The sequence below is a fragment of the Copidosoma floridanum genome, unplaced genomic scaffold (genome assembly GCF_036245765.1).
Source record: "Copidosoma floridanum isolate Cflo_tuat_1 unplaced genomic scaffold, Cflo_Japanese_pri ptg000007l, whole genome shotgun sequence".
Lineage (NCBI taxonomy): Eukaryota > Metazoa > Arthropoda > Insecta > Hymenoptera > Encyrtidae > Copidosoma > Copidosoma floridanum.
This window is the reverse complement of record NW_028321884.1, coordinates 16,552,103-16,565,594: the sequence shown is the minus strand read 5'-3', so window position 1 is coordinate 16,565,594 and position 13,492 is coordinate 16,552,103. Positions and strand designations below refer to the sequence as shown.

At 34.2% G+C, this 13,492-nt stretch overlaps 1 protein-coding gene across 1 annotated transcript in view; it reads left to right on the top strand.

Annotated features, from left to right (window-relative positions):
- LOC149375464 (uncharacterized) overlaps window positions 1–9,731 on the top strand; it is a 264,850-nt gene extending 255,119 nt beyond the window's left edge. The window contains exon 2 of the mRNA XM_089588822.1: window positions 9,404–9,731. Within this exon, the coding sequence (XP_089444948.1) occupies window positions 9,404–9,574 (171 nt within the window). The 3' untranslated portion in view covers window positions 9,575–9,731. The remainder of the gene's footprint in view (window positions 1–9,403) is intronic.
- The last annotated feature ends 3,761 nt before the right edge of the window (window positions 9,732–13,492 follow it).

The following is a 13,492-nucleotide window of genomic DNA, read 5'->3' as shown; positions in this document are numbered from 1 at the left end:
ACTACGTAGCATATTACCGAGAGAGATGGCATGCGTCACACGACAAATTTATAGTCATACCAGAGTTGGACGCGTGCTTTTCACTTAAAATTTTTCTAACAGTCTGAAAAAAATAAATAAATGCAGCATAAGTAAGTACTTAATACTTATGCACTACTGATGCTCTCTCTCTATTTCTTTCTTAAGTAAAGTAGGGAACAGGCAATTTTTTCTTCTGACCCCTCTATACGCGATGTAGGTGTCACGTCGATACGAAAGAAACAATGGCTTTTTTTTTCATACACTGCCACCAAAACTTGAATTTTTGGATGAGGTAGTAAGAAAATTTATTTTTACTACCGTTTCCCGCAACGATTCGTCGACTAAAAGACTATGTATAGCAAGCCACTATTAAACCAAGTCAGTCATTAACTGGCAGATCTCACGAGTTCGTTGCATGGCTAGGAACCCCCGCAAACGATGACCCTATATTATTCTCTTAACTCTAAGTATTCAATCGGGAACCACCAATTTGCGCTTTCAGGTCTGAACTGGGCGAATGCAACAGCTATAGAGGGAAAACAAACGTGAGGAAACGGCTCAGTCTCCAACGGGCTAGCATCATAAACCAATTTTCCCACCTTAGATCACCAAAACGACTAAGTCTGCAAAAGAAATAAATTGTAGACACCAACGTTTTTGGCGTAATACCAGGAGATGTTGGAAAACAGATTTATAACTAGCTCCAACACTTCAGACGTTATAGTTTTTCTCCCAATCAGTGTAGTGCTACGATAACAGGCCATAAAAGATCATCCTGAGGTATCCAGACAGTTATAGTTGCTGTAAGCTTCAGTCAAGAAAGAGTTCTAGAGGAAAAATTGCAAATCTACGGCTGTTAAGGACTAACGATTTTTTTATGGAATAAGGAACGCACAGATTTTTTCAAAATAATTATATTTTTTTACTTTTTCAGCTCATTATTTTGCCAAATTAACTGAATGGATTCCAAAGAAATATGCTTCTTATAAGAAGATTCTTTTTTCTGAGAGGTGCAGGAAAAGATGTAAAATTTTGAACTAAAAACGTTTCACAATATATGTCAACACACTACGGTCTTTCATTTAGTGAGTCTCAGGCAAAGCCGAGACCAGTGGGCCGCTAGTATAGTATAGTTATTGTCAGTATTTTCAGTTCTGCCGTTAGGTACTAACAATTATCTTTAAAAAATCTTTAAAATCACTAAATCTCAATCGATTTAGTTCTTTCATTATACGCTTATCCCCTCTTTTATAAGGCACTATACTTATACGTTCGTTAAATAGCCATATGTTTTTTACGTCTTATCTCGAAATAAAATACATCTTGCTGCAAGACAGTAAACACTGAACATTGATTCTTGCAAGCTAATGACTCATCACTTTCAACATTGACTGCTTCCATCCAATGAGAGAGCAATGCTTTATTTTTGTTTCCAAACTAGTTTTTTTTATTCAAAAAACAGTTTTTCATAATGCTGTGATGATTACTAATTCAATTATTTTGTCGATTTTTAAGGAGATTGTGTGCAAATGTTTGTCACGATAAAAATTAAGCTTTTCTAAGACTTCCAGTATAAAACTACTAGTGAAAAAGTTAACTATTCTACCTGCATACTTACAAAAAAAAACAATTCACAATATTCAGTCAATCAAAGAACTTCAAAAAAAACCCTTCGTCTACTTAAAATAATTAACATCATAAAAAATAAACTGTCACGAAGTAGTCACGACTGAACGCATAGAATGACTCGAATGAAGCTGTGTTTTCCCGATACTAAAGCATGGCAGTTTTTTTTTTTACTATCAATTTTTTTTATTTGTACACTATATTAGGTCTCGAATGTATGGCACACATAACTTTTATTTAGGATATGTCTCATTGTAGAGAAAACACGGTTAAAGCAATATTATACATATATATGGAGGATTTACAAAACGAGTGTGAAGAACTGCAGTTGTCATAGCTTCTGTTTTAGTACGGGTTCGTTAGTAAGGCATATCTCATGTTAGTGGAAAAAATTAAAAGACCTTCCGATTTTTTGTTCCGTTTACATTTTTTTTTTTTTTTAGCAAGTGAGCTCTACAAATTTCTTATAGCGCAAATTAGATCGAATCTGATTTCTTAACATTTAAGTATATATCTACATTTCTCTACTAAATGCTTATTTTCTATGAACTGTATGTGACAATATCTCTCTGTAGTAAACATATTGAAATATCACAATTGCAAGATCAATTGTTTTTATATTATCAATAGATACATAGTTTGAACACTCATGAATGAAACATTAGAAGAGACAAAAAATATTGAAAACTTGTTGGTGTGGGGAAAAAAAGGCGCTTCGTACAGCTCGTGTAAGCGTAAGTAGGGTAGGAAAAAAAAGCTCGTGAGTCGAAGTAGATTATCCATCAAGTTTGGAGAGTAAGAGCAATAGTACTTTATACAGTGGTATTGATACTGAAAATCTGTGGCGTATATGTTGGCTTATTTCGTGGAACATTTTTTTGCAGTACGCAGAGGGATTAATAGAAGTAAATTTAAGAGAGAAGAAAATATCATAACTTTTTTCGTTTTTATCTAACAACAGTGCGAAAATCGTGTTTTATTAAATTAAGAACGTCATCTGGCAGCATTTTTAACTATGTTATCCATTGGATTGAAACTGTTTTTTCTTCCAACTCATACCATGTTTCAATTACATTATAATTTCTTTGATTTAAGTAAAGCTTTTGACTATCACGATTTGTCATTTGAAAAAATATTCTAAGAGAATAAACCTTCCTTAAACAAAATTACTGTTTTTTTTACAACCTATAAATAGATGAGACTTTTTTAAAAGTTATATTTTCATCAGATGCATAATATAGAGCTACTTTATTGCAGCTAGAAAAAATAACTTAAAATTTATACCCTTAATTGAACTTCTACAAATATCGTAAAGTAGCACATCTACACGTATAACTTTATATTAAGATTGATATGAAATAAATTTTTATCCTTTGCTTTCGTAAAATAAAAAATTTAAAACAACGAATCATGTCTTTGTTACAAGGCATGTTGTGCATTTAATGACATATAAAACGATAAAGAGGCTTATGACGAGAAAATCGTAGAACTATGTTAAATATTTCTTGCCATTTCTTATACGTCACAATCAACTTCTAAATATTTAGAACAATACAGTTTTAACCTATTTGAAAGAAGTATCCAGAGAGAGAGAGAGAGAGAGAGAGAGAGAGAGAGAGAGAGAGAGAGAGAGGGAGATCTCAAACAATGCATCCGTTTTTGCATTGCATAAATAATTGTATTAAAACTGAAATCGTATTACAGTATTCAAAAACTATCAAATTATTTAGAGAATACGAAATATTCACACCAATAACAGTTTAATAATATTATTAGTTTGAAGTTCTATCCATTATTTTAAGCTTGAAGTTTATATTAAATTTTAATATTTGTATTTTTTGTTATTAGAAAAACGGCCATGTGCTTATGGAAACATTACAACATTGACGTTAAATATAAAAAGCACACGAACCTTGCAATTTTTTATTCACACTAAAAGCAAGCCTTCGATCAATGAAATAATAAACTTACTAGCGGGTCAGTGTCTAATTCAAAAAACAATTTATAAAAAAAGAACGTGAAACAAAACACGCACAGAACATGTACCAATAATTGTAAATATATCATAAGCAGAGCTTCGTGGGCGAGGTGAGTTTTCTTACACGCCGCAACTCTATAATGGTGTTTGTTCTTTGTTGTATGCCAGGAAACAAAGATGAACCATCAGAAATTTCCGATGTAAGAAGGGATTGTTTCAATGTTCAAAGAAACCTTTATAAAAGTGTAGGGTAGATAATAATTGTATATATGTTCCCAACCACTAGGTTTAAGGGGATAGGTGCATTGGGAAAAAGTCCTGTATATTGAAACAACTTATATCTTGACATGTTGTACTGTATTGTCCAAACGCTACCACTTTTTTCAAATGTCAGAGGCTATAGTTGAAAAAGAGTTATTGATGATATATTTACATCAGTCAATCGAATAAACATTAAAACTAATGTCTTTATGCGTTCTGCATTTGGAAATATTGAAAGATGCTCAGTCCAAATTATTGGGCAAGATCCATCAAATCAGCAACTTTTAATACTTAATAATCAGCAACTCTTAATAAACGTCTCAGATATTCGGAGTATTTTTGTCCTTTAAAGTAGAACTTAGGGTATTACAAAGTAATTATAAATGATGGGTCAAGCATTCAAAAAGTGTTTTTACGAAAACTTTGGATCAAGATCATGTTGTTTTATGTATGCAGACTAACTTACTGCTCATTTATACGTGGGTCATTTTATCGAAAACGGTTTATTTCGTATCTCAGTCGTTTCTTACATTGTATAAAAAGATATCGATCTGAATTTTTTTTTTTTAAATCAAGGAATATTTTTCCCTGGAGGCACAACAGAATCTAGATCATGAAAAAGTGTGTCTTGAGATTAAGATACGAAAAAGGGGTAAATGAGGGTTACGGGGTCGGGTTCCACTCAAAACTGTATAGTTATGATAAAGCCTGTAATGAAAATAACGAGTTGTTAATTTTCCTATGGCATCGGATACCCAAGTTCATAATGCAAACAATATTCTTTCGTATTTTTAAGAATCTTTAGAAATTATCTAAAAGTCTTGGATGCTGCTAGTTGTGGGACCTAATCATGTTAAATTGAACACTGCAACAAAAAATGTTCTTACCAATGCGAATGCACCTAAATTAAGCTGTTTTAATTAAAAGTTTTTGTATTTTACGGATAAACAAGATATTGCAGTAAATTTTCTGATGTTGCTATCTCAATACACCAGTGCTACAGGCTCGCGAATTCGTTGATTTAGTTTTATCAGTACACAAAAAAGGACTTGAAAGGTTAGAGAATATCATGTCACTTTGTGAGTAGTCGAGGGACTTAGAAAATATACAAAGGGTTGGAAAATAGCTGTTTTTTAAACGATACAAGTGCAGAGGCAAAGTTTAATGTAACAGTAATTTAATGTAACGTTTTCTTTTTGCTTAGAGCCCATGACACTACCCTGTAAAGCTTCGTATCTTCATTTAATGATGTTTAATGTTAAGACTTGGATAGAGCTTGCAAAACGTGGATATTTGGGGTATAGTCTATAGGATTCCGGGCTTGAGTAGAGAGACTCAGAGCAAATGCAGATTGCATAGAATTGCCTTTATTGTAGAACAGAATTATTACAAACGAGACACGGCTCAAAGGGCTGTGGGCACGTGTCGTAGCTTAAGACTATACAAAAGGAACTAACTATATTATAGTACAAAAAGAAGGCTTGTAGCCATGTAAAATGTAACACTGCACAAGTAGTAGTGGTATAGGCGCTACAGCTGTGGACGCGAGTGAGAGAGAGCTAGCCTGCACCGATGCAGAAGATGGTTTTTGGGGCTAGCTGTTGCTTCCTGCGCGAGCGGCCTGTTTGGGCGCAAGGTGTCGAAGGCGTTCTGGACGGTGCTACCACATCTGTTCTCCTCTTAGAGACCAACGCGGGTAGCGCTGCGAACAAGACGTGTCTTGCTGGGATGTTGGCCTAGGGGCGGCCTGGGTGTCAATTTCTGCAAGGCTGGTAGCTGGCAGGGGTGGAGAGATGGCGGGCTGGGCCGTTGCAGCTTGTAAAGGAGGTTGCGGAGCCTGTTCCATATCCGAAGCTTCCAAGTAGGCTGGTCTTAGCTGGTTTGTTGAGACTGTTTTCTCTGTCGACGTTGATTACATAGGTGTAGTCGTCGTTGCGGCGAATTACCCGGTAGGGGCCTTTGTAGGGCGGCTTAAGGGGTTTCCCAGAAGCTGGTACGGGCCTGATGCTCTCGAACAACTGACAGAGGCTATTTATAACGGCTTACGAGTTTGCCTGTGCAGTGGCAGTTGTTAAGAACTCTCCAGGGATGCGAAACGTGGTGCCGATTAGCATCTCTGAGGGTGAAGCTTGCAGGTCCTCCTTAAAGCTGGTGCGCAAACCTAGCATCACCATTGGCGGGGCACCTAGCCAGGACTGTGTGCAGCACCTTTAAGCGGCTTTAAGGGTGCGATGAAACCTTTCAATCATACCATTGGACAGGGGGCAGTTGTTTTGCCAGCTGGGTGTGACAGTTCGTGAACGATGTCAAAAGCTTTGCGGCGCAGGGGAGCTGGCAAGTAGGGCCTGGCAGTGTTGTTGTTTACCTCGCAGTTGATTAAGTGTCCGTCGATATTAATAAATTGGAGCGTGAGGCACGAGCTGTCGAGGCTTGTCAGTTCGTCATCTGCGGTCTGTGCTTCTGCAATGGTTGCCGCGTCGAGCAGGCTCGGCATGGAGATGGTTTCTGTGGCTGGGTTTAAAGCGTTGACGACTGGCGGAGTACGATGGGCAGAGGCTGCAGGGTTGCTCTGGATAGCTGAAACAGACGGGCCGTTGGTTGGTGTTGCCAGAGCGTCGTTGGGTCGAGACAGGGTGTCTGCGACGACGTTTTCTTCATCTCGTGCATGGACAAACACGGTGTTGTGCCACAGGATGTGCTCTAGATGACGTGCCTGTCTTGGCGAAGCTATTGTCCGAGCACTGAGAGGCGGCGTAGATTAGCGGCTCATGGTCCGTGTCAACGACGCAATTTTGGCCTTCCAGAATTCTGTTAAAGTCTTTAACGGCTCCATAGACGGCAAGAAGTTCGCGATCATACGTGCTGTAGCGTTTTTGCGTGTTGTCCAGCTTATGTGAGTAAAACCTTAGGGGTCACCAGGAACCATCAGCCTGCTGCTGCTCTAGGACTCCACCGATGGCGACGTCTGAAGCGTCAGTCCTTAGTGCCAAGGGCGCTTTTGATTCGAGGAACGTTGTGCAAGCGGCTTGAGTAATGCACTGTTTGCAACGTTCGAAGGCTTGTTCTGCTTCTGATGTCCAGTTGTTTCTTGTAAATATAAGAAACAATGTGGAAAAAAGTGCATTTGCATAAAAATAGTAATCAAAGATTATCGTTTAAATATCGTAGCAAGAAAAATCGTGCAAGTATAAACATATGGCTAAATTCATTAAAAATACTTTGTCTTGCATGCATGGCACTACCAATCTACAAAGCACCAGCAAAAAAAAAGTATTACTTGAACGAAAGGACTGAATTTTAATAGTACTCCGTAACTTACTCCGTACTTAAAAAAAAACGGTATCTTAAAACCCCGAAAATAGAGCATAAGACAGTTAAAATCGTTAATAGTAACATTGTGAAAAATAATTTCAAAAATTTTCTGTACACAGACGAGAATCATATTAGTGAAAGCAACAGTGATGACTTTCCCAAATCAAAAAAACGAAAAATGTAAAATATCGTTTGCTATTTGTACATGCATTTCACATAATATGACGAAAGTTCAGATGTTTTGGTTTTAAATGTATGTAATTAAATCAAAAATCTTTTTAAAAAAATGTAGTGAATGATCATAATATGGTTTTGTGTAACGATATGAGTTTTGTATTTAGCGAGCAGACGACCAAATGCATAGTACGTCAAAGTTTTCAGGTATATATATATATATATATATTTTTTTTTTTTTTTTTTTATAGTAATCGTTAATGAACGTAACAATTACTAACTCAAATCAATAACAAGAATTATTCTACAGAAATGAAACAAATTGTTTCAGGTTAGGAGACAGTTGAAAATAAATTGTTATCATCACAAACTCTTTATAGTTAACGTTAAAAACACGTTACAGAAGTTGCTTTTTTTCCAATTCGTATAAATATTTACTTTATTAAGTGCAATGCGTTGCATACCAGTAAAAAGTACTATATATTTGAAAATATCAACAATTTATTAATGTTGAAAAATTGAATTTTCTCAAAAATTGGGGTTACAATTAAAAAAAAAAAATTGTTTTTTCCACCACATTAAAATTCTAAGCGTCCTCAATGACATTCCGTTCTTAGATTTGTTTCAGCCATTCTGTAGGAATAAAAATTCATACAAGAGGGGTTCAGTTCTTAATTTTGAAGAATTTTCAATTAAAGAATCTTAAAATACATAATTTTGCCAAACTGAAGCTTTAAATAGCAATTTTCGAACTTTTTCGCTCTATAACTGCGCGAAAAATAGGTTTTCTATTGTCTTACTAGCAGCAATCAAAAGATAATCAAATAAAGATCAAATTATTTTGAGCTATTTTGACACTGTGATGAAAACATAAAATTATAAATAAAATTCAGCATATAATTTAGTCAATTTTTACTACTTGTTAAATAAGAAAAAAAGCTGGTGTATTTATGCCCCAAAAAAAAATTTTTATGTGTCATAATTATAGTTAAGACACTACAAAGTGGTAACAGAAAGTAACGGTCTCAAGAAAGATACGCTGTTCAGAAAAGCATCTTGAATAAAGGTTCTTTTCCGTCAATTATTCCGATAAATAATCGTCCGAAAAATGTTAAGCACATCACAGTGTTTATGTTCAGTACTTTTTTTTTTATTGGTAATGTATATAAAAACTATTAATTTGCATGAAATTAACAAAAAATGTTTTGCAGTAGTAGTAGTAGGAGAAGTAGAATTTTTTTTGAGTTTAAACAGCGAATTAATTTTTAGGCAATCATAATAAACACTAATTTCCTGATAACTATTATTAAAAATATGTTTAAATTTCAACTGTTATGTTTTTGATTATGCTAAAATGTTCTCTATTAAGTAAAATTGGTTGCAAATTGCTGAAATACAAGATTTCAGAGTTGTAATCATTATTTTGTATTGCAAATTGAACTATATAAAACATTAAAGTCATAATTAAAAAAGTTCTTTTTTCCCCAACATTAAAGTTCTTCGTATCTTTAATAGAACTTACTTTTAAACTTTGATCCAGTAATGCTGCAAGGTTAAAAGAAGCTAAATTTTAAAGTAATAAATCGTTTCATGACATCTTGTTGAATGTTAGATAAAAATCATTGAAAAATTAGAGATGTTAATAAAGTTGCAAACCTTTGAATTTTAAACAACATTTTCACACTTGTTTGCACAATCACTTTGCCAGAAATAGGTGGTAGATGGTCCGACAATAGCACTCTTCGGTAGATAATCAAATAACTGACAAATCCTCTCAAGCTATTTTTGCAATACGATATCCCAAAAAAAGTTACAAGCAGGATTAGAAGAAAAAATCTGATCGATTTTTTCTATTTGTTTGATAAGAAACAAAGCTGGCACGTTTATGCCCCAAAAATATTTTTCTATGTTATCTGATTATAATACAAAGATATTTTAACAAATTTTTCTGGAGTTAAAAGACAATTTTTTACTACATTTCTCATCAACCTGTTAATACTTGTCAGTTAAAGCAATGTTTTTATCTTTTAGGTCAGAGGTAAATCGATATTCGTTCAGGGTACCAAGAAAAGTCAACTAGGCGAAACCACGTTGATGTTTGACCCTCCAGATCAGTGTGATTTGGATAGAGTTGAGGCAGGATTCCACTCCGATGACATCTTATATGTTCGCTTTTTTTCAAGGAACGAGGCAGATGTCTAAGTATAGACAATTGAAAAATGTCACAAGTTTTTAAAAATTTAGTATATAAGTAGAAGAAATGAAAAAATGTAAAAAATAAAAGAATAAAGTGTTTGTATTTTCATTTTAAATCTTTTCTTATCTACAAAAATAAGCACAATATGTTGGAGTCTTCATAGTACTGGTCTTATTTATAAAAATAAAAAATCAACAAATAATAGTCAAAAATCTTTGTTAGCTGTTTATTAGATTATATAAGTTAGAAACATATTTGTCAAATAATATAGATGAATTACTGATCTTATAACCCTTCCCTGCTGTGAGATCTAATGTTATTTCTGTAATTCCGTTATCTAAAGAAAGTTACCACAAACAAAAGTACTGACTTAATTACCATGCATGGATATGTGATTTATACATTAAAAATTATAAATTATTTATTCTATGAAAATTAAAAAATCTCACGATATATAATGTTTCTATTTCTAGTAAAAAGTAAAATCATTTTAATTTTTTTATGTACTTAAAGTGGTACCAAAAATTTAATTGCCATAGAAATGGGAACATAATTAATGTTCGTACAAAAACCAGACATTTTTGGGGTTCTTAGCTTTTTTTGTTTAAATTAAATTAAAAAGTTACTGACTTGCAATTTTTTCACATGATTCATTATATTATAAAATTTAACAATAATATGCATTTTACATAGAGTTTGGAGTTACAATTCTAAATTAAAAAAATCGGATATTAGTATTAGTTAGTGTACTAAATCGTTTTTTACAAAAAATATTCTAAAAATAATCTTATACTCCTTTTCTTGTGATAAATAACATATAAGTCAGATTAATGGTTCATTTACGCATCTTGTACGTTTTTTCCTTGCATCTAATGCTGCTCTTACGGGGTATAAGGCCACGGAGGGCGTGGTTGCACATCCCTATATTGAGAATATACAGAAAACTTTTTACCATTGTTGTATAAAGTATTATTCTTCTTAGTTTTTCTAATTTTTTTCAATTTCTTGCACGGTTTTTTCACTAAATATAATATTAAGCGCCTATGATACTTTTCGAATAAAAATATTATAAAGCTTATGACACATCCACTAATTAATAATACTAGCAACGGGGTGACGTCAGTAATACTTAATTGTGTGAATGTAATTCCTTTTATTATTTCTTTCTTTGGCCGATATAACTTTTTTTCCCGGAATAGTAAACCATTTTCTCTATATTTCTGAATGCTGAAAAAAAATATTATTATAAGTTTTGGACAATAAATATTTTTTTAAAGATACTTACTGATGGTTTAAAAATCTAAGAAGTGGATCTCCTTTTTTTAAACTAATAGCAAATTTTCGTATGGTACCAAGTGGAAAAACTAAGATTCTACATAGGGAATTGTAAGAAGTTGGTTTCTTAATAGATCCAATCATGTAGAAAACAACTCTCTCATTGCATACCTGGAATTAAAAACGAATTTTTTAATAATTTATACTCTAAACATAATAGACATTTTTCTAACACAAATACCATCAACAAACATGTTATAGAATAAATCATCAGTTTTAAACAGGTTTATCAGATATATTTAAAAACTTAAATACTCGTAACAGGTGGGGATATGGTAGAGATAGGTATGTCTGATATCCATAAGAAGTATTTTCGTAACATTTCAAATACTTTTTTATTTAAAATTAAAATCTATGTGCAAAAAAAATGGGCTATAGTTTTTCTTTAAAAAAGCTAGTTCGGTCATGATGGCTAGCAGTAGGGTTTTCTCACTTTTGTGTCCCCAAACTAAGAGATCTTTTAAGATTTGTTGATTCAAAAGTATTTTAGCTACGTTTTTTCAAGTGTATAGAATAATACGCATACATGTTATCTTACTAATATCTTACTAATATATAAAGCAAAGTCGTTAAAACCGTTGTAATCGCTAACCGCGAAAACTACTGAACCGATTTTGCTAAAATTTTGGACACTGATTCATGATACTTCCTAGATGGTTTTAGTATGGTTTTTATCCTTAAAAATTTAATAACAATGGCAATAAATGAGCTCAAAGTTTCTCAAAAATACGCCAACTTTTCACTTTAGTTCAGTAAAATCCGATAGGTGGCGTTGACATAAAATCAAAGCTACCTTTAACATAATTAAATAAGTGTGGTAATAATACGCTGGAGCGTCTCGAAGGTGATGCAGTTGTACTTTGGCAGTTCAACGAGCTGTACAAAGCATGCTGATGATAGTCTTGCAGCTAGGTATCCCGGTTACAGATGACACTCTTCTTTAGAGGGGAAGGGACCTAGGTATCCATTCTCCCTAAATCTCGTCAAGTGCAATTAAAAAAAAAAATTAATTCCAACCGATGCCGTCTCTGCCACAATACCAGGAGACATATCTAGCCAGAGCACAATCTGTACCAACTTTTCAGAGTTGTGTGGCAGTCCCACCATCCCACCTGGTGCAGTTAGAAAAATTGTGGCTACAAATATAAGCAAGGGAAAACAGCTCTGAGGGGCACGGGCATCCACAACGGCTACCTGCTTGTACGTCGCGTCCCCAACGCGCTTACCCACATCTTCCCGTCTAACGATGAGCGGTTGGTTATCCGGGGAATGACACGAGTCGAGATATTCTTTGGTCCTCCCTACCTCCCTCCGTCACAGTCTCTGTACATCGAGACTCCTAGGGTAAGAATCAAGCAAACCGTAGCCAGACCTTCATCATTAGAAATAATAATAAAGAATAGCCTGAAAGTTTCACCACTGGCGCTTTTTAGGCCCATTATAAGTATTTACTTTCCCTACTTAACCATCAATTTCATCGGTTTTTTTTTAGAATCCACCTAAGTGTAAACTACCTTGCCAACAAATACATTTTTATTACCATTTCCGGAAGTGATTCTTCGACTGAAAGACTATATTAACTAAAGACAGGCACTATTAAACCAAGTCAGCCATTCACTAGCAGACGCACAACGTCACCTGCGGAGTTGTTCTTCGAAAGGCTGGAAAACCCGGTGACCGACAATCCTATACTATCCTCTTGACTCTAAGCATTCAACCAGGAATCACTAATCCTCTCCAAGGTCTGCGTTGGGCAAACCTATAACAGCTATGAAGAAAAAAAAAACTCGAGCCAATGGGACAGCCTCCACTGAACGAGTATCACTAACCAATTTCCCCATCTAGGATCACCAAAACAACTGAATCTGCAAATAAAATAGGTGCTTTAGACACCAACATCTTTGACGTTATACCAGGAGACGTTGGAAAAGAGCACTACATCTAGCCTCAAAGCCGACACAAGGGGCTGCCAGTTATTGATATTATTATTATTATTATTATTATTATTATTATTATTATTAATGTTATAACTGTTATAATAATAACTTAAGTGAAGAATTACAGAATTAGGAAATTTGTATAAAATTTTTCTTAAATGTAAAAAACCGTTTTGTACGGCAAAATATAACAATATTATTCTAAGCATCAGGGGTATTGCACTGCGAGATTTTTAGAACAAAGTTATTTATGTCACGTTACTCGGGGGACTGGAATTCTAAAACTGACAGATTTTTTTTTTTTTGAAACGAAAGTGGTTTACCTAGGGTCTATTCCTCTTAACTTTCCCCCCTTACCCCGTCCATCTCGTCACCTGTTCTCTATACACTTCCCCTCTCCCCACTATTTGTATATCTGCCAACCATCTCGTACTTTTCTGCACACTTTTACCCACCATTCCCCCTCACACTGCCAAGCAATTAATTTTTGAACAAGTTTGAATTCTATTTTCCCACAAAATTTTTTTCTTCACTTTGAATTTTTGTCTTTTACAATTCTAAAAAAAAAAAAAAAAGAAAAAAAAAAATAAACATGTAGAATAGAGTTGAAGAACGTATCAATTAAAGAACGTTTCAATGGTTTTTAAAGGC